Source organism: Varanus komodoensis, unplaced genomic scaffold (assembly GCF_004798865.1).
Source record: "Varanus komodoensis strain SLA01 unplaced genomic scaffold, ASM479886v1 scaffold117, whole genome shotgun sequence".
Lineage (NCBI taxonomy): Eukaryota > Metazoa > Chordata > Lepidosauria > Squamata > Varanidae > Varanus > Varanus komodoensis.
Genome location: NW_025335336.1, coordinates 1,235 through 20,995, shown reverse-complemented (window position 1 = coordinate 20,995; position 19,761 = coordinate 1,235). Strand labels below are relative to the sequence as shown.

The following is a 19,761-nucleotide window of genomic DNA, read 5'->3' as shown; positions in this document are numbered from 1 at the left end:
CCCGGCCCGCCGCGGCCCCGTAGCGCCGCCCTCGGCCGCAGTGCGCGTGCGCCGCCCCGCCCCGCCCCGCCCCCTCCCGGCTCGGTGCTGCTCGCGCTGCGTCGTCCCTGGCGCCGGGGCGTGGGGCGGGAGGGACGACGTGCAGCGAGCCGCGCGCCCTCCCCCCTCCCCCCTCCCCGCGGGGGCTGCTGGGGGATCCCGGGGAGGCGGCGCGCGTGCAGCGCTCGGCTGGACGGGACGTGGCCCGGCCCGGCCCGGCCCGGCCCTCCTCCGGGCCGCCGCGTTCCGTCCCCGCAGCCCCAGGACGAGAGGCGGCCTCCGCGGCGGCCGCGGCGGGAGGTCGGCCAGCGCCCGGGCCAGTCGCCGCGCCGCCAGCGGGGCCGCTTTCCCCCGGCAGAGGCTTCCCGGGCGAGTGGGCGCGAGGAGGAGCGGAGCTGCTGGCGCAGCTGAGCGGGGCCGCGGCCGCGCTTCCTGCCCGAAACCTCCCAAGGACCGCGAAGCCCCGCTCCAACCCCGCGCTGCAGGCAAGAACGTGCGAACGGCCCTCCGGCTGGATCAGGCCAAGGGCTCTTCTCTGGCTTCCTCTTTGCGCGGTGCCAAACCGGCTCTCCAAAGGATCCCACAGTTCTTGGTTAATTTGTGCTGGTGGGTATGGGGATCTGAATGGGGGGGGGGGGGTAGTTGTAGTTCCTTATTTAACATTATGCGTTGCACTGCATTGAGTTACCGTGTCGACCGTGTCGTTTTTGTTTTGTAACTATATATTGATTTTGTTTTTTTGCTGTTGTAAACTTTTGACTGTATCATTGTATTTATTTGGAACAATGCCTTGTAGCCACCCAGAGAGCCCCACAGGCTATGGGGCAGCATATAAATGTAATAAATCAAATCAGGCGAGCAGAGTAAGAGTGCAACAGCAGTCTTCTGCTCACATTTCTCAGCAACTGGTGTGGGGGGCAGCTTACAATATTTAAAATAGCACTCTCATTAAATCAATAAAAATAATCCAATACAACAATACATTACATAATATTGCATAGTTAATATCAGAACAACAATAAATAGGTCATTATGATAAAATACTAAAACTGCTGGTGGGGACAACCAAAAGGACGATTAATATAAACTTAAAACTTAAAAGCTATTAACATTTTATTGATTAAGATACCTAGAAGAGAGAGAGGTTTTCATCTGGCACTGGAAAGAGTAATGTTGATGGCAGGTGAATTTCACGGAGAAGCATATGCTATAAGTGAGGTGCAGCCACCAAGAAGGTCCTCCTTCTATTCCCCGCCCCCGCCTTGAGGGAGGACTCCTTTAGAAGGACCTTCTGACCAGATCTTAGTGGATGGACGGGTATATATGGAAGAAGGTGGTCCTCTAAGGAGCCAGGCCCTAAGCCATTTAGAGCTTTAGATGTCAAAACCAGCACTTTGGTTGGTCACAGTGTTGTCAGTCACAGCACCCTGAAAGCTGCAACGTAGTTGGCCGGAGGAAGGCCCCTGGATAGTTGGCCCGAGGGAAGCCACATAGGGAAAAACCACAACCATTTTGAATTTGGCTGTGGTCTCAGCAGGGAGGGGGAATAAGAACTAAATGAACCCTGTAACCCACAGCTAACATGCTAGCCTGACCTCGAATATAGTAAGTAAAGGGACAGTGGAAACTGGTTATAGCTGCCATGAAAGTTGCAAATGTGCAGAGCATAAGAACATGGCAAGCCTGTGTGACTCTTGAGCAGATAAGAAATAGGCATGGGAAAAGACTTTGAAGCAAACAGCCATGGGGGGGGGGCTACATTGATGTGTTGATGCATTGGATGTGTATTAGATGACCTAATTGGTTACCCAGGGTATACGATGCATGTACTGGGGTGCAACTTTCGAGACACTGCTTTGGGCTGCGTATCCTCTTTCTCCTCCCTTTATTCTTTAGTGCACTACAATAAAGCTGGTTTGGCTCTTTGTCTCTTCTCAGGCTCCTTTTGACTTTAGGGTCTGGGGTCCACCCAGGCTTGCCCTAAGCTGCTGACTGGCTGAGTTCGGTAACAACAGGGTGACCAAGGCAGTATCCTTCCCAATCCTGGCCTCAAGCCTGATTGAAATGGCTCTAGAAAGCCTGTTTCATCCAAGAGCATCTGGAGTTGCCCAGCCACCACCAAATGGAGGTTTACTATTGGCCAATAGCCGGTGGCTGACCGTAGGTCCAGGTTTGGCATTTGTAGGAGTGGCCTTATCACAGCCTCCTTTAAAGAGACTGGGACCACCCCCTCTCTTCACGAGGCATTGACAGCCTGGGCCCAGGTGCAAACCCTCTCCATAGATTGTCCAGTCAGCCGGGATGGGCTGGGGTCAAGCTGGCAGGTGGCCAGACAAACCGAACCAAGCAGCTTCTCATCACTGGGTTGCAATTACTGAAACTCATCCATGAGAATGGGACCAAAGAACAGTGCACTGGACACATTCCACGAGTGATCTGTTTTGACAGCAGCCCAACTCGTGGGCAATCTGAGTGATTTCTTCCTTCAAGGTGCAAAACAAATTCATCACAGCGAGCCGTCAAGGAGGCTGGGGTCTCCGGAGCAGGCCAGAGTGTGGGAAGCCCCAGGCCCCTCAGGAAAAGCTTGGCTGGGTGGCGCTGCAAGGAAGCAGTAGAGGCAGCAAAATACTGGCTTTTTGCCAGCTTTACTGCCATGCAGTGGGCTTCGTAATAGCTCTAAACTGTGTTCAGCCACAGTATTTCCTCCACTTGTGCTCCAGCGATCTCTCCTGCTTCAGCTCCGAAGTATACCAAGGAGCTGGTCCGGCTCTGCCAGAGTGGAGAGGTGTCAGCTGCCCGAAGGGTTGTGTCACCCTGCTCCAAGGGCTAACTTGAGCTTCGACAAAAGTGCCTTCCATATCAAGCGGATATTCCTCCAGAGCCCTCTGGAATCCATCTGGATTCATCTGTCCCTGAGGGCTGATCATCTAAACTTCAATTTTGTACACCTGCATCATGTTTCCCCTTAGACATCCTTTTGGTGGTTTGCATGCATCTGACCCAGGGAGTCCTGGATAGCACCCTCAACCAGTCACTGATCCATCAACAACTCCTTCATTCCATGACACAGCTTGCTCAAGAGTCTTTGATGAGGAACCTTGTCAAATGCTCTTTGGATGTCCCAGTTCAGCACATGTGAACTGAGATGTCCCAGTTCCTTGTGAGGTATGAGCTCGAGAGCGGCCTTTCCCTCCGAGAGACGGGGGAGTGTGTCACTGTTGGTCCTCCTTGACCTCTCAGCGGCTTTCAGTACCATTGACCATGGTATCCTTCTGAAGAGGCTAGCGGGACTGGGGGTTGGAGGCACTGCTTTGCAGTGGTTCCGCTCCTATCAATGGCCGATTCCAGAAGGTGGTGCTGGGGGACTATGGTTCTGTGCCATGGCAATTATGCCATGGAGTTCCGCAGGGGTTCATTTTGTCCCCCTTGCTATTTAACATAGAAACATACATAGAAACAGAGCGAGTCAGAAAGGGTCTCCCGGGCCATCTAGTCTGACCTCCAGCACCAGCCGGCTCCGCTCACGACATGCCCACCATGTGCACGTCCATTCTATCCTTGAACACCCTCACCGATGGGGCCTCAACGACCTCTCGTGGGAGCCCATTCCACACCCTCGGGGTCCTGACTGTCAGGAAGTGCTTCCTGGCATCCAAATGGAACCTGGGCTCCCTGAGCTTGGCTCCATTGGAGCGCGTCCTGCCTTCCTCTGCAGGGGAGAACAGGTCTGTACCCATCTCCATGTGACATCCCCTCACATACCTGTATGTCGCCAACAGATCCCCTCTGAGTCTCCTCTTCTCCAGGCTGAAGAGACCCAGTTCCCCCAGTCTCGCCTCATACGGCATCCCCTGCAAACCGGCCACCAACCTTGTGGCCCTATGCTGCACTGACTCCAACCTGGCTATATCCTTTCTGTAACGAGGGGCTCAAAACTGAACACAATACTCCAGTTGCGGGCGCACTAGAGTCGTGTAGAGTGGTAGTAACACCTCTCTTGATCTAGAAGCCACGCTTCTGGCTATGCAACCAAGGGTGGCGTTCGCCCTCTTGACAACCGCATCACACGGCTGGCTCACGTTCAGCCTGCAGTCAACCAGCACCCCGAGGTCCCTTTCACGAGTGCTGCTCTCCAGCCACTTGTCCCCTGACCTGTACTTATGACACCCCTTTCTATGCCCCAAGTGCGAGACCTTGCACTTATCCACATTGAACGCCATCCTGTTGTCTCCTGCCCACTTCCATAGTCTGTCCAGATCCTTTTGGATCTGGAGTACCTGCTCCTCAGTTGTGGCCACTGCTCCAGTTTTATTGTCATCTGCGAATTTGATCAGCAGACTCTTCACCCCTTCTTCCATGTCGTTAATGAAAAGATTAAACAGGGCTCTCCCCGCCCCCTCGAATAACAGGAAAGGGACTGGCCGGGGACGCCACTCAGGACTTCCCCGTTGCAACACCACAAGCAGCCGCAAGTCCAGGCTGAGACAGACCTTCTTGGAATGTGCCAGAGTGGGTAGTCTTGCGCAATGGAAGCAGAGGCTGCTGCCCAGGCATTCTTTCAGGCACCCACAGGGAAGGCAAACGCCCCCATGGAGCTCCCAGAGGTAAGCGCCTGGCCGGGGGGGGGGGGGGGGCACCTGGCTTGCCTGCAGCCAGAGCGGGGAGGGGATGGCAGGATCCAACGGATCCCACAGCTCCCTGGCTCGGAGGGCGGACTCTCACTGACCGTGGCTTCTTTGTACCTGGGAAGCAGGCACAGTCCACTCTCCACGCACCTGTTGGCAAGAGAAGCAACCCACCGCATCGTTTGGCCAAATGTACACCTTCACCGTAGGGGCACAGCAGGGGGAGACAGGCTGGGGAAAGCTGAGGGCAGGCGACGAAAGGGGAGCCCAGATACGAGATGGGTGAGCTCCACAAAGCCAGCCCCAGCCCCGAGTTTACAAAACGGAGCAAGGCTGCCCAGGGCTGGACATCCTGGAGGGCTTCATTCACAGGGGATGACTTGATGGCCTGCAGAAAAACAGCCAACGCTTCCTCCCTCCCCTCCCACCCATGCACTGCCACCCACCCCAGTCCCAGTTCAACCTCCTGCCCAAGCAGCCCAGTGGGAGGTAAGGGATGGTCTGAAGGAGGTCTGACTGAAGTATGGGAGGGACCCTTGGGCTTTCAGTCCTGCACCTGCCCCTCTTCGGTGTCTGAATTTGAAAGGAAAAAAGATAGGATATAAACATAAACAAACTGGGATTGTTGGATTGAGCAACGCAGAGGAAATTCTGGGTCTGTGGTGAGCTGCTGCAGAGAAGTCTGGAGTCTTATGTCCAGTTCTGAGCAAAAAGGACCATGACAAACCAGTACATGTCTAGAAGTCACTGCAGGGTAAGGTTAACTGTTCCTTCCAAGGGCAGGACTGGGACCCATGGGTAGAAATGGCAGAGAAGCAGCATTTCTTTTAGCATGTATCGAAAGATCCTGAGAGAGTCACTCAGTCTCAGAATACAATTCCTCTGGATATAATGGGCTCTCCTTCCCTGGAGGTACATTAGCAGGTGATGGACGGCTGCCTGTCAGGGATGCTGCAGGTGCACTCTGCAGTGAAGACACGGAGATAAGCAGGGAGCTGGACCAGGTTACTTCTGAGGCCCCTTTCTCCCTCACAATTCCTTTTGGTTCCAACTACTCTGAACAATTTGGTGTCATCAGTAAACCTAGCCGCTTCTTTGCTCATGATCCGTGTCATTTATGGATAGGTTGATAAATACAGCATCTAATCCAGACAGCTGCAGAACCCCCTGTTTACTTTCAATTTCCATTCTCTGCTTTCTACTCTTGAACAAGACAATGACCCATAAGAATACCTCCCTTCTTATTGCATTACTGCTAAGTTTTCTCTCTCCCTTTTGGATACACGTTGTAATCTGGTGGTGGGCTCTAAGAGGGTCAGAGAAGCTGAGACCACTTCTGCCAGGGTACTAGTCTTCTAGCAGGGTCACCAAAAGCAAAACTTTCAAAGCAGAGACACCAGACTAAGATTCATTCACCATCTTCAGTAAAAGTCACATCAGTAGAAGAGATTGGACAGCTGTAATGGTGATAAGAACCTAAGAAAAGCCAGGAAGGAGGAATTTTATCTCTCTATTTGTTTAAATTGTGTGCAGAATATATCATAAGGAAAACTGGTTTAGGATCAGAGAAAGACACATGAAAATTTGAGATACGCAGATGACAGCTTACTACTGGGAGAAAGCAGCAATGATCTGAAGCAACTCCTGATAAAGAGGAAGAGGAAAGTGCGAGAGCAGGGCTGAAGTGGAACAAGAGGAAAACAAATGTCATGATGACTAAGAATTACAGATGTTTGTGGTCAGCAATTAAGAAATTGAAATTGGGAAAGATTGTACATGCCTTGGCTCAGTTATCGATCGAAAGGGATATTTCAACAAGAAATTAGAGGAAGACGGTAATGAAGGAACTGGAAAGCTCGTCAAGGGCAAGGATGATTCACCGGGTGCCAACACCAAGATCATCTGCACTCTCGTATTCCCAATCGCTATGCAAAATTGTGAATGCTGGGCAGTGGAGAAAGCTAGCAGGAAGAGAATTGATGAGTTCCAAATATGGTGCTAGACGAGAGCTTTGTGAATCTTTGGCTGTGCACAAAGATGAACAAACAGTTTGTAGGTCAAAGGAAGCCAGAACTTGCCCTGGAAGCAAAAATGACAAAACTGAAGTTGCCCTGCTTGGTGTACATAATAAGGAAGCAAAACCCAGTCAAGAAGACAATAATTCTAGGGAGAATCAAAGGCAAAAGAACAAGAGGTAAACCAAATATGAGACTTACATAAAGTAAGCCACCATTGGTCAAAACCGACTCGACAGTGCATAGCAACAACAGGCAATGCTCTGATAGTCTGGTACCAAGGCTGGTCTGAGGAACATGCTAAATATTTTTGTAGAAAAGTCACCAGTATTTCATCACTCAGACTCCCTTCCTGAAAACATCCATTGTCACAAATATTTGTCCTGTATCTCTTGCAGAGAGGACAGTCAAAAAGAATTCATTCACTTTCTCCACATTTCTTTATCATCTTCTAATGCTCCTTTAACCCCATTAGCATTCAATGGTCCAAATGGTTGGTTGGTTGGTTGGTTGGTTGGTTGGTTGGTGTCTCTCTCTCTCTCTCTCTCTCTCTCTCTCTCTCTCTCTCTCTCTCTGTCGATATATTTAAAGAATTCTTAATTGTTGGTCTTGCCGTTGTTAGTAATGTGCTCCTCAAATGCTGCTTTGTGTTTCATATTGTCTGTTTGGTTCTCCTTTGTGTAAGCCTTTGCTCCCTTTTGTTTTCCTCCTTTGGGCAAGAATCCTAATTTCTGAAGGAAACCTTTTTCCTAATACCCTCCTTGATAGTGTTAACCATGCTGCTATCCTCTTGGACGTTGTGCTATTTTTCCTCACTTGTGTATAAGTGCTCTCTGAGCTTTTCTCCCTGTAGAAGTGATGGACCTATTATGTATAATGGTTCTGTCCCTGAAGACTTATGGATCCAGTAGATTTCCAGTCAGCCCCAGAGGGTTCTTTGACCAGTTCTGCCAGTGATTCTGCCATGTCCCTAATCACAAAATGGAATCAGGCGATGACTAGGGCCTTAGACATGGTCACTCCTGAGCGTTCTTTCTGTCTAGCTTCCAAGATAGCTCCTTGGTATACAGAGGAGCTCCAGTGTATGAAGCTGGAAAGACAATGACTAGAGTGCCAACGAAAGAATTCTATACTTATCTCTGACAAAACACTTCATAGAGAGCATCTTTGCTCCTTTGGGGTGGTATTACTGCTTCGGATTCTGCTAAGGAATTTGTCTCAAGGCCCAATGCCGCCTAACCTGTCATTGGTACCATCAGTCACTCACTGTGATGCTTTTAACAAACATGCTGCAGAAAATGTCTTGGATAAGGCTACATTTGGTGCTTGCGGAGGTGGAGCGTGGCACAGAGGTGCCCAGCAGCTCATGAGTGGGGTTATCGTGGATCATTTTCAATCTGTATGTCCTGTTGGCCTTGGCAGGCTGCGTGGACCGGTGAGCAAACCCACCCGCCCTCTCCATCCATGTCCATCTTGGGCTGGCGTCCAGGCAGTGGAAGCACAGAGGAGGCCACTGCTCCTTAGCATCAACGTGGGGACACATTCAGCTGGGCCTCCCTCGAGGGCCTGGGGTGCCCTTTCCCAGGTCTTGGCCAGGGTTAGGGCTGGGGGAGGGCATGGGACGGCAGCCCTAAGCACCTCTTGTTTGGAAAGAGAGCACCCAAGCGCACAATGGAGAAGAAGCCCTCTGGCCTGTCTCCCCCTCTCCCTGCTGGCGAGAACTGAGCTGGGAGTGCCCAGCCCCCCCCCCCCCCCCGTGCTTGCCTTCTGTGCAAGGAAGACAAGTAGAGCAAACTCTCCCCCCACCCCGGCCACCCCCATTGCACTGGGGGTGGTGGGTGGGATCCAGGTGGCTGGCCCCACTGTCTTGTGAGGATGTGCTTGGGGCATGTCCATCCCCTTTGCTCTCTTCTTGATGCAGTCTTCACTCTCTGCAGCCATAGTCTGATCTGCCAGTCGTGAGTCACGTGGACAGCAATCTATGCTGTGAATATCAGCTGACCCTAACACGATACCATGCGTGCTGTTCCTTCAGGCGGGGGGGGGGGGCATGCATCCTGCCACACACAGAGCAGCACAGCCGCCAGCACTCGGAGCTCTCCTTGGGGGTGATTTTGAGGGTTGCCACAGCAACACCCTTGCTGCAGTCTTGCCATGAAAGGCTGAGGCGAAAATGTACTGTGTGTGTGTGTGTGTGAATTGAGCACAAGAGGCCTGAGTGTATCTTGCTTTCACTTTTAGTTAACACCCAGGACTGCTTCCGTGCCTCCTCCCACTGGCTTCACATGGAACAATACCACCTCCAGCTGCTCAGAGAGTGCTGACTTCCAGTACCTCCTCTTTCCTCTGGTCTACAGCCTGGTCTTCGTCCTGGGTCTGGCTGGGAATCTCTTTGTTTTGGGTTACTTCCTCCGGACCAAGTCGTCCACTGCGCCAGCCAATGTCTTCCTGGTGAACCTGGCCACCATCGACCTGCTCTTCGTGCTGACGTTGCCCTTCCGCATCGTGTACCACGCGCTCCACAATGACTGGATCTTTGGGGAGGCCCTCTGCAAAATCACGGGCAGCCTCTTCTTCGCCAACCTCTACGGCAGCTCCCTCTTCCTGGCCTGCATCTGCCTGGAGCGCTACGTGGCTGTGGTGCACCCCCTGCGGCACCTGCAGTTCCGGCAGCTCCGGCACCGCGTGGGTGCGGCCCTGGTGGTCTGGGTGCTGCTGGTGGCGGCCATCATGTACCTGACGCTTCGTGGGCCCCTGACAAGCTCCTTTGCTGACGGCCGCACCGCCTGCCTTGAGAACTTCTCCTCCAGGTCCTGGAAGGGCCGCATCTCCAGCGTCAGCATCTTTGCGGCTGTGGTTGGTTTCCTGCTGCCCCTCCTTCTGATCGGCGTGTGCTACCCACTGATTGCCTGGAGACTCCTGGCCTCCCCTGGGATGCAGCCTGGCTCACGGGCGGTGCGGCGCAAGGCGCTGCGGACGGTGCTCGTGGTCCTCGGGGTTTTCCTGGTCTGCTTCGCCCCCTACCACCTGGTACAGGTGGTCCACACCCTGGGCCGTGTGGGAGTCTTGGGTGGGTGCTCCCTCATTCGCACTACCTACATTGCCCGGCGCATCACCATGGCGCTCACAAGCCTCAACGCCTGCCTGGATCCCTTAGTCTACTACTTCGCAGCAGAGCGCTTCTCCCGGCAGCCGGACTGGTGGAAATCCGCTTGCTGCTGCCAGCGTGCCAGGGGGTGCCAGCAGTCCCCGCAGCTGCACGAGCTGGCCTCTGCCAAGACCGCCTCTTCTGGGGAGAGCACCTTGCCGAACACGGAGTAGTGGGCAAAGGGGGGCTTCCCGCTGGCTGGCTTGTCTCCCACTCCGCGGAAATTTTCTTAGCCTTGCATCAAAGTTGCCCAAGTGTGAGCTTGTCTGACGTGCGTGAAGGAGGAAGAGGCTGAGGAAAGGGATGCAAGTTTTTTTTTCCGATTTATATCCTGCCTTTTTCCTACAAAGGGCTCAAGGCAGCTTACATCCTTCTCCTCCTCCATCTTATCCCCACAACAACAACCCTGTGAGGTAGGCTGGGCCGAGAGTCTGTGACTGGCCCAAAGTCACCCAGTGGGCTCCATGGCTTTGCTTTTCTCAAGCCCCCTGTAGCTGCATTCCCTTTTTTGCAGGACTTCAGCTTTTCATCCCTGGCATAAAGGTTTGTGCCGGGCGGAAGACCCAGGAAACTGCACAGACGGCATTGCAACACTATCCAGCTTTCTGGAAAGAGACTGCTTCCCTGTCCCCATGCCTTTGCGTACATTTATTACTTGTGTGTACAATCTGAATGTTTGCACTGAAGTGTGTGGAGTGCAGATTTTAACACGCATGTGGGCCCTGGCTGGGCCTTCCACACCACATTAGAGTAATCTTTGCACAATTTCTGGAGGCAACAATAGTGCTTGCTTATTTGTGTTCACCCATTTACAAGGAGGTTGCTTTTTCAGTTTTATATACGAACTTAAGGAAGATATGCAGTGTTAAAGAAATCACTCTGAAAAGATCTCTTTCCTATGTAGAGTCTTAAACAGACCCTCTGTGGCATGTCGCCCTCGTAAGCTCAGCCTTAGGCTAAGCGATCTTGCGCCGGAAGCATGTTGGGGTGGTGGCAGGGCCGGAACGGGGCATGGCCGGCAATACCCACTGTCCGCTGCCTCGGAAACAGTGGAATCCCCAAAGGGCTGCATTCGGGGGGTGGGGGGACACACCAGCCGTGGGGCCAGCTCAGCCCGGAAGAAGGCAGGGCGTCTTCGCCATTCGCGTTTTGTGCCTCACCCCCACGGCACGCGTAAGCAGACCGCACAGCATCCAGCGCTGCACACGGCTGCACACCAGACCGCCGGCCCCGCCTCCCACGCCTTCCGCGTGCCCACCCACTCTGGGGGTTCCTTTTCTGAGCAAAAGCTGCAGTGCAAAGCTCTCCCAGCCAGTAACTCTGCATTCAGATGTGCTTCACCATTTTACTATGGGGGGTGGGGGAAGCTGGAAAACCATCAAGGAATCCACGCTTGTGAGGGAAAGGGCTGGAAATGCGGAGAAGTGGTGAAACACAGAAACACAGGGAAAAGGCGAGCAAGAAGCGCCATCCCGGGCCATCAAGTCTGACCTCTGGCTCTGGGTGGCTCTGCTCGTGTAATCCCCAACATGTGGCTGTCCTTGAACAACCTCACCAATGGGACCCCCATCTCCTCCCTTGGAAGCCCCTTCCATACCCCAGGGGTCCTGACAGTCAGGAAGGAGTTCCTGACATCCAACCCGAAGCCTGGTTCCTTGAGCTTGGCCCTGTTGGGACGCATCCTGCCCTCCACTGGAAGAACAAGTCATGACGCTCCTGCACATGGCATCCCCTCACATGCCTACAAGTCACTAAACGAGGCCCCCGGAGTCTCTCCTTCTCCACGCTGAAAAGACCCAGCACCCTCAATCTCCTCATAGGTCATCCCACCCAACCCAGCTTACCACCCTTGTGACCCTGCGCTGGACTGATTCTAACCTAGCGGTGCCTCTCCCATAACATGGAGCCCAGAACTGGATGCAGCACTCCAGCTGTGTGCGCACCAGAGTTGTGTAGAGCAGTGTCAACAGCACCCTAGATCTGGAAGCCACGCTTCTGGCTATACATCCAAGCGTGGCTTTCTTCTTAACTGCCACATCACATGGCTGGCCCCTGTTCAGCCTGCGGCTGATGGGTACCACAGGATTCTTTTCATAAATGCTGCTCTTCAGCCACTTGTCCCCCATCCTGCCCCTGTGACACCTGTGTCTCAAGTGCAAGACCTTGAATGCCATCCTGCCGTCCCCAGCCCACTTCCACACCTGTCCAGAGCCTTCTGGATCTGCATCACCTGCGCCTCAGTTGTGCCCACTGCCCCCACTTTGGTATCTTCCACAAATGTAGTCAGCAGACTGGTTATCCCCTCCTCCATGTCATTGACAGAAAGGTTGAGCAGAACCAGTCCCAGAACTGAGCCCTGGGGGGCTCTGCTCATCCCCGGGTGCCATCCTGGTGATTCCTTACTGGTAGTCACCCTCTGCTTGCGGTCTGCCAACCATGCCCCACTCCATCGGACAGTGCGCTGGCCCGTCCCAAAGCTCAACAGTTTCTCAGCCAGGATATCATGCGGCACTTTGTCAAAGGCCATGCTGAGATCCAGGTAAACCCCAGCCACCGTGTCCCCTCCGTCCAGCCACCTCAAGACCTTATCACAGAATTCCAAATGTTCGTCTGCGGGATCTGTTTTTATGGAATCCATGCTGTGTAGCTGCCAACCTCCCATCCCTATCTAGGTTTTCTGGAGCTTTTCCAACTGGGAAAACTTCCGAGCCTAACAGGAGTTGTCGTTGTCGTAGGGGCCCCTGTGCACTGCTTTGCCCGGGCCCATAGTGCTGTTAGGACGGCCCTGGACATCCGGACTTGCGTGGGGATGGGCGAGGGGAGGCCTGCTGCCAGCATCTGTGCCTGGGGCTGGCCGCCTGCTGAGGCGAGAGTGGAGGGACCCCCCTGCCTGGGCGACACCCCTGCTGGGCGCCTCTTCTGCCACGCAAGAGGAGGTTGCGCCCCACAGCGAGGCCGCCCCGTGCTGGAACCCCCAGGAGAATGGCTGGGCGTGGACTCTGCACCTGTTGGACAAGAGCCGGGCGAACGCATTCTGGCTTCTGAACGAGTGGAAGAGAAATCCTGCCCAACTTGCCAAGCCATTCAGAAACTTGGTCAAATATTTAAACAAGAATAATTTCCTCTTAACCAAATATCGGAAGAATACCTTCCAAGACGAAGTTACAGAACATTCCCTGCTGCTCCATAAATACCTTATTATGTATAATTTCACAAGATTTCATAGAAAGTACTGTTTAAAATATTTTATCTGCAGCAAGCAATTATTTACACACATACTCAAGTTTTGCTGAATAGTGTTTCCAGCATTCTGAGTTGAAAGCATTTCATTCCCTTGGTGGGAAAATGCTCTTTGCAGGCATGCTCAAATCCACAAGGTTAGAAAGGAGGAGTAAGGCTGAGACTTTTCCCCTGGTGCTTGGCAGGATCTCAAGTAGTGCGAGCAAATCCTGAACCAAGGACCTGTGTGGGCACGCTGCTGCGCAGTAGCACAGTCCCCAAGCAACACCGTCTGGAACGAACCAGCCAGGTAGGAGTGGAACCACCACAACGCAGTGCCTTCAACCCCCAACCTGGTAAGCCTGTTGCCCAAGAGGAACTCTTAAGTTCATGGCCTGGTGTGAAAAAGTCCAACAAGTACACAACAGGGGTGTAAAGAGGTTGGTACAATTTAATAATTTGTAAAGTACTAAATTACCTCTCCGTGGATCACTCCAGAGGCTGAGATGCCCTGAGCACACCTTATTTCACACTTTTATAGTACAGAGTAAAGAATTTATCACATGCGTTATATATGGGCTATGCATCCCAGACGTATATATATTTTCCTAATTCTGACAAACTAACATTTTCTCTTACAATAGGTTTTCATGCTCTAGCTTATCTTGCAGTTTGCTATTATGCTATTATGCAGAAGTGGTTACTTCTACTTTCCTGTTAAGTTCTTTCCAGCAGCTGATAATTCATTGATCATTCATTTAGCAGCAAGCAGTCCACTGCTAGCAAGCTTCCCTTTTTAAAGCACAAATCCCCAGCAAAAAACAGCAAAATTGCTTTTAGTTTATAACTATTTTCTTGCAAGCCTCTTTCCAACCCTTTGGAGGTTGGCTCCCAATTAGGCTTGATGAATTATTTCTCCATTGCCATCAATATGTAAGCAACAATCTGTCTAATTAAATACTCCATATATGCCACCTTTAGAAGCCAAAAGATAATTGCGACCTAATCTGTTTTGCAAAACAGCTCTTCAGCTCTGTGAAATTTTAGTAGCCAAAAGCTTTAAGGCCTCTGCTGTGTCATTGGCAAGAATTTCAACTACTGCCTTGCTTTTCCTTTGTAGGGTTGTCTGATAATATAATAGAACTTGCTAATTCATCAGCAGTTGATGCATAGGGAATGAAGGGAAAATATACTCCTTCACTTCCTATGGTCTGCGTACATAGCCGACTTTTGGTTAGGCTCAGGTATGACTTTATAGTTTTTTGCCAGTGTGATTACTGAATTATTTCCATTGGACATTTCATGTGTTTCAAAGTATTCAACAAAAGTGGAAATAATTAAACACATGAAGATGCCTCAGGGGGTTTCATAGTGAAGTTTTGCCCTCATGCTTCCCACACCAGTAACCATGCTGCCGATCTTTGTTGTAGCACGTAAGAAAATAAAAGCAATCACTCTTTGTCTTGACTGTTAGACATAAAATTAAATCTGAACACATCTATTTTTCTTAAAGAGAAACACAAAGTCCACAAGTCCACAACTGGTTCTGGTTAGCCCTTTCCTGGTTGGGCTTCTGGGTGTTGTCCTCTTCCTTTGGTGCTTTCTTCACCCAAATGAGATGAATCTGTATCTTTACACCTCGTACTTTTACTGCAGGATGTGCTGTTAGAGGCACCAGGAATGGACCATGCCAGGATGCCTCCAAGGATTCACACTTTCATTTCTTCCCATGCACCTGATCTCCCAGCTAAAAGGGATGGACATCACCATCCAGTGGAATTGGTTGTTTAACCCATGAAGAGAAGAGAACTTTGTTTCAGTAAAGAGTTTACTTAAAATCTACTTTAGTTTCCCTTGATATCACTCCACCATGTAAAGTTTACATGGCTGGTTTGTGGAAACCATGGAATATGTAGTTTGTGAGGAATTTCAACTGCATGACTAACTGACTGAGCCACTTTAGAAACAAGATGAGGTCCATTATCCAAATTCAATTAGAAACATAGAAACAGAGTGAATTGGAAAGGGTCTCCTGGGCCATCTAGTCTGACCCCCGGCCCCAGCCAGCTCCACTCATGACAGGCCCGCCACGTGCATGTCCAGCCTGTCCTGGAACATCTTCACTGATGGGGCCTCAACCGCCTCCCGGGGAAGCCCAGTCCACACCCTGGGGGTCCTAACCGTCAGGAAGTACTTCCAGGCACCCACCTTGAACTTTGGTTCCCTGAGTTTGGCTCTGTGGGAACATGTCCTGCCCTCCACTGCAGAGGAAAAAAGCTCATGTCCCACATCTGTGTGGCACCCCCCTCAGTTACGTGTACGTTGCTAAGAGGTCCCCTCTGAGTCTCCCCCTCGCAAGGCTGAAAAAATTGAGCTTCCTCAGTCTCTCTTCATACGGCTTACCCTGCAAACCAGCTACCATCCTAGTGGCCCTTCGCTGCACAGATTCCAACCTTGCTATATCCTTCCTGTAATGAGGGGCACAGAATTGAACATGATACTCCAGCTGCGGGCGCACCAGAGTCATATAGAGTGGTAGGAATACCTCTCTCGATCTAGAAGCCACGCTTCTAGCTATACAACCAAGGGTGGCATTCACCCTCTTAGAAACAGAGAAACAGAGAAAACAGAATGAGTCAGAAGGGGTCTCCCGGGCCATCTAGTCTGACCTCCGGCACCAGCCAGCTCCGCTCACGACATGCCCGCCATGTGGACGTCCAGCCTATCCTTGAACACCCGCACCGATGGGGCCTCAGCGACCTCTCGTGGAAGCCCTTTCCACGCCCTCGGGGTCCTGACTGTCAGGAAGTGCTTCCTGGCATCCAAACGAAACCTTGGCTCCCTGAGCTTTGCTCCATTGAAGCACGTCCTGCCTTCCTCTGCAGGGGAGAACAGGTCTCTACCCATCTCCGTGTGACACCCCCTCACACACCTGTATGTCGCCAACATATCCCCTCTGAGTCTCCTCTTCACCAGGCTGAAGAGACCCAGTACCCTCAGGCTCGCCTCATACGGCATCCCCTGCAAACCAGCCACCAACCTTGTGGCCCTGCGCTGCACTGACTCCAACCTGGCTGTATCCTTCCTGTAACGAGGGGCCCAAAACTGAACACAATACTCCAGTTGCGGGCGCACCAGAGTCGTGTAGAGTGGTAGTAATACCTCTCTTGATCTAGAAGCCACACTTCTGGCTATGCAACCAAGGGTGGCGTTTGCCCTCTTGGCCACCGCATCACACAGCTGACTCATGTTTAGCCTGCAGTCAACCAGCACCCCGAGGTCCCTTTCACAAATTCTGCTCTCCAGCCACTTGTCACCTAACCTGTACTTATGACAGCTATTCCTATGCCCCAATTGCAACCCCTTGCACTTACCCACACTGAATGCCATCCTGTTGTCTCCTGCCCACTTCCATAGTCTGTCCAGATCCTTTTGGATCTGGAGTACCTGCTCCTCTGTTGTGGCCACTGCTCCAATTTTAGTGTCGTCTGCGAATTTGATCATCAGACTGTTCACCCCTTCTTCCATGTCGTTAATGAAAAGATTAAACAGGATCGGCCCCAGGACAGAGCCCTGGGAGACCCCGCTTGTCACTGGCCGCCATCCCGATGATTCCCCGTTAATGGTTACCTTTTGCTTTCAGTCAGTCAACCATGCCCTAATCCACCGGACAGTGCATTGGTGTATCCCAAAAGTTTCTCCACCACGATATCATGGGGCACTTTGTCAAAGGCCTTGCTGAAATCCAGTTATACCACATCCACTGCATCCCCTCCATCTAGCCATCTCGAAACCTTGTCATAGAATCCCACAAGGTTTGTCTGGCAGGACCTGTAATTGCAGGAAGCCGTGTTGTGTGGCCGCCAGCCTCCCTTCCCTATCTAGCATCACTAGATCTCTCTCTATTATGAGCCTTTCCATTGTTTTTCCTACAATGGACGTAAGGCTAACAGGTCTGTAATTCCCCATGTCCCTTCTACTACCCTTTTTGAAAATTGGGACCAGTGATGCCACCCTCCAGTCCTCTGGAACGTCACCCGTTCTCCACAAGGCCTCAAAAATGGAGGCCAGCGGGTGTGAGAGAACCCCTGCCAACTCTCTAAGTACTCTCGGGTGTAACCCGTCAGGGCCAGGCACCTTTGTAATGTCCAATGCCCTGAGGAGCCCCTCGACTTCAAGGGGGGTGACTCTAATCTGTGCCCCTAAGTCCCCAGCCTCCTCTAATCTCCTATGCGGATCTCCCCCGTCCTGCTTTGGGGAGAACACAGATGCAAAATAGTCATTTAGCATCTGTGCCTGTTCCCTCATATCAGTAACTGGATCTCCTTCCTCCTTATTTAGTGGTCCCACCACTTGTCTCCCCTTCCTCTTCCTATTTACATGCTGAAAGAAGCCCTTTTTATTGCTCTTGATATTCTTGGCAAGTCTCAGCTCGTAATCAGCCTTAGCCTTGCAAAGAATCCTTCTGCAACGGGCCTCCTCCTCCCAGTATACCCCTTTGTCTATTTCTCCCAGTACCCATTTCCTACGGAGGTTCCTCTTGCGTCTAATCCCTCTAGCCACCTCCCTTTTGCATCCATGGTGGCACTCTCCTCCGCCTCCCCACCTTACTGACTAGAGGTATCGTCAAGGCTTGCACCTCCAAAACCTCCCTTTTGAGTGCTATCCACCCCTCCTCAACTCGCTTACCTTCCAGTAACCTATCCCAGGAGACTTTTCCCAGTCTGGCCTTCAGTTGGCCAAAGTTGGCCCTCTTGAAGGCCCAGCTTCTAGAGCTCGACCTGCTGCACGTCCCCAGATCTCAAAGCAAAGGATGGAGGGATCACTCGCATCCAGAGCTCCCCTAATCTGTACTTCATCTATCAGCTTCTCCCTATTGGTCAAGACCAAGTCAAGGATGTTTCCCCCCTCGTCGCCTCTCGGACCCTCTGTGTGAAAAACGCTCCCTCAATAGCTTCTAGGAAGCGACGTGACCTGGCTGTCACCGCCGAGTGAGTCTCCCAAGTAATATCCAGGAGATTGAAATCTCCCATAATTACTGTGTCTCTCCCCCGAGATATCCTTCGAATCTGGCCTGTCAGGACATCATCCAGGGTCTCAAGTTGACCTGGAGGGTGATAACATACCCCCACTGTCAGGTCCCTTTCCCTGTCAAAACCCCTAAGTTTCACCCAGACTGCCTCTACCGAATCCCCATCTGTGCTGCATTCTATCTCACTGCATCCTGTCCCTTCCCTGAAGTATAAAGCCACGCCCCGACCTCTCTTTCCCTTCCTGTCCTTTCTGAAAAGGTGATACCCTTCTACGATCACATTCCAGACTTGCCTTTCATCCCACCAAGTTTCTGTGATCCCCACCAGGTCATACCCGCCTATTCCCAGGAGAGCTTCGAGCTCTTCTTGCTTATTACCCATGCTCCTAGCATTGGTGTACATGCACCTCAACTCCTTCCCACCGCTCCCTTTCCTTGGAGTTCCCAGCCTCCTCCTTCCTCCCATCCTCCCTGGCCCCTCTCTGAAGGAGTCCTGTCAGTCCCTGCAGTACCTCTAAAACCCTGCTCCCAGAGCCCTGATCCTCCCCCCACACTTGTCCAGTGCAGACACATTACTGGGGGGTCTGAACCCCCCCCCGGCTCAGTTTAAAGTCTTCCGGATGAAGCTCGCTAGAGCATCTCCAAAGGACCTTTTCCCCATCCTCGTGAGGTGTAACCCGTCCCTTGCCAGAAGTCCATTGGCAAGAAAACGAGTGCCGTGGTGGAGGAACCCGAAGCGTTCCTTCTGGCACCGCACCCTAAGCCAGTCGTTCACCTTGGAGGCCCTCCTGTCCCTTCCTGGCCCAAATCCCCGGACAGGTAAGACTGACGAGAAGGCCACTTGGGCCTTCAGCTCCCTGAGTTTCTTCCCCAAGGCCTCGAAGTCCCTGGTGGTCCCAACCACACCCTGCCTGGCCACATGGTTTGTGCCCACATGGATCACCAGGAGCGGCTGGTGACCCCCGGAGCGAACAAGACGCTCCACTCTGTCCTTCACATGCCGGATGCGTGCGCACGGCAGGCAGCAAACCTCCCTTGTCTCCAGGTTGGGGCGGCACACCGCTGGCTCAGTGCCCCTCAGCAGGGAGTCCCCAACAACAATCATTTGCCACCGTGCCCTTCTGGTGCTGGTGGGCGGCCGTGCCCTGGCCCTCGCCTCTCCCGCAGCGGCCCCCTTGCCGCCTGACATCTCAGGCTGGGGGTCCTGCTGGTCCCCCGAGGCCTCCTCAGCCCCAGCCACCCCAAGTGGAGAGAACCTGCTTCCCAGCTCCAGACTGGTGCCAGGAGAAGGAGGAGGCCGTGCTGGCCTCCTCCTCCTGTGGGTGACATGCCTCCGTGTCTCCGCAGCTGCTCCTCCCGTGGCCTCTCCCTCAGCCCTCTGTCCAGAGGGGGGCTGCTCCGGGGAGGCCTGGAGAGCTCTCTCGGCCCCCAGACACCTCCCCTCCTCTTCTAGCAGGGTCACCATCTTGCACCGAGGGCAAGTGTGGCCCTGCCTCTCCTGGGGGAGAAGGGCGAACACGTCGCAGCTCTCGCTGCGGACAGCAACACCCGTGGCTCCCGCCAAGGCCACCTCCTGGTCTGCCATCGGTATCCCTTCCGAGACCGGACCTTGGTCCCCCGCCTTGTCTGTCCTGCAGTTCCTCTCGCTCGCCCAGTTCTCCCAGACAAAAACCCACTCGCACA

The 19,761-nt window shown here is 52.7% G+C and overlaps 1 protein-coding gene across 2 annotated transcripts; it reads left to right on the top strand.

The window, feature by feature from the left end:
* The first annotated feature begins 428 nt into the window (after positions 1-428).
* LOC123018872 (lysophosphatidic acid receptor 6-like) lies at positions 429-10,715 on the top strand. 2 transcript variants are annotated; one of them, XR_006413825.1, is made up of 2 exons: positions 429-645; positions 8,921-9,022. XR_006413825.1 is itself a non-coding variant. In XM_044421322.1 (2 exons), exons 1-2 carry the CDS (start codon positions 4,566-4,568, stop codon positions 9,998-10,000), a joined length of 1,158 nt encoding a protein of 385 aa, XP_044277257.1. In that variant the 5' UTR covers positions 4,535-4,565; the 3' UTR covers positions 10,001-10,715. The 2 variants fall into 2 exon arrangements, 1 of the variants encoding a protein (XP_044277257.1); XM_044421322.1 differs by lacking the exon at positions 429-645 and adding an exon at positions 4,535-4,643 and having other exon boundaries at positions 8,921-10,715.
* Positions 10,716-19,761: the final 9,046 nt, after the last annotated feature.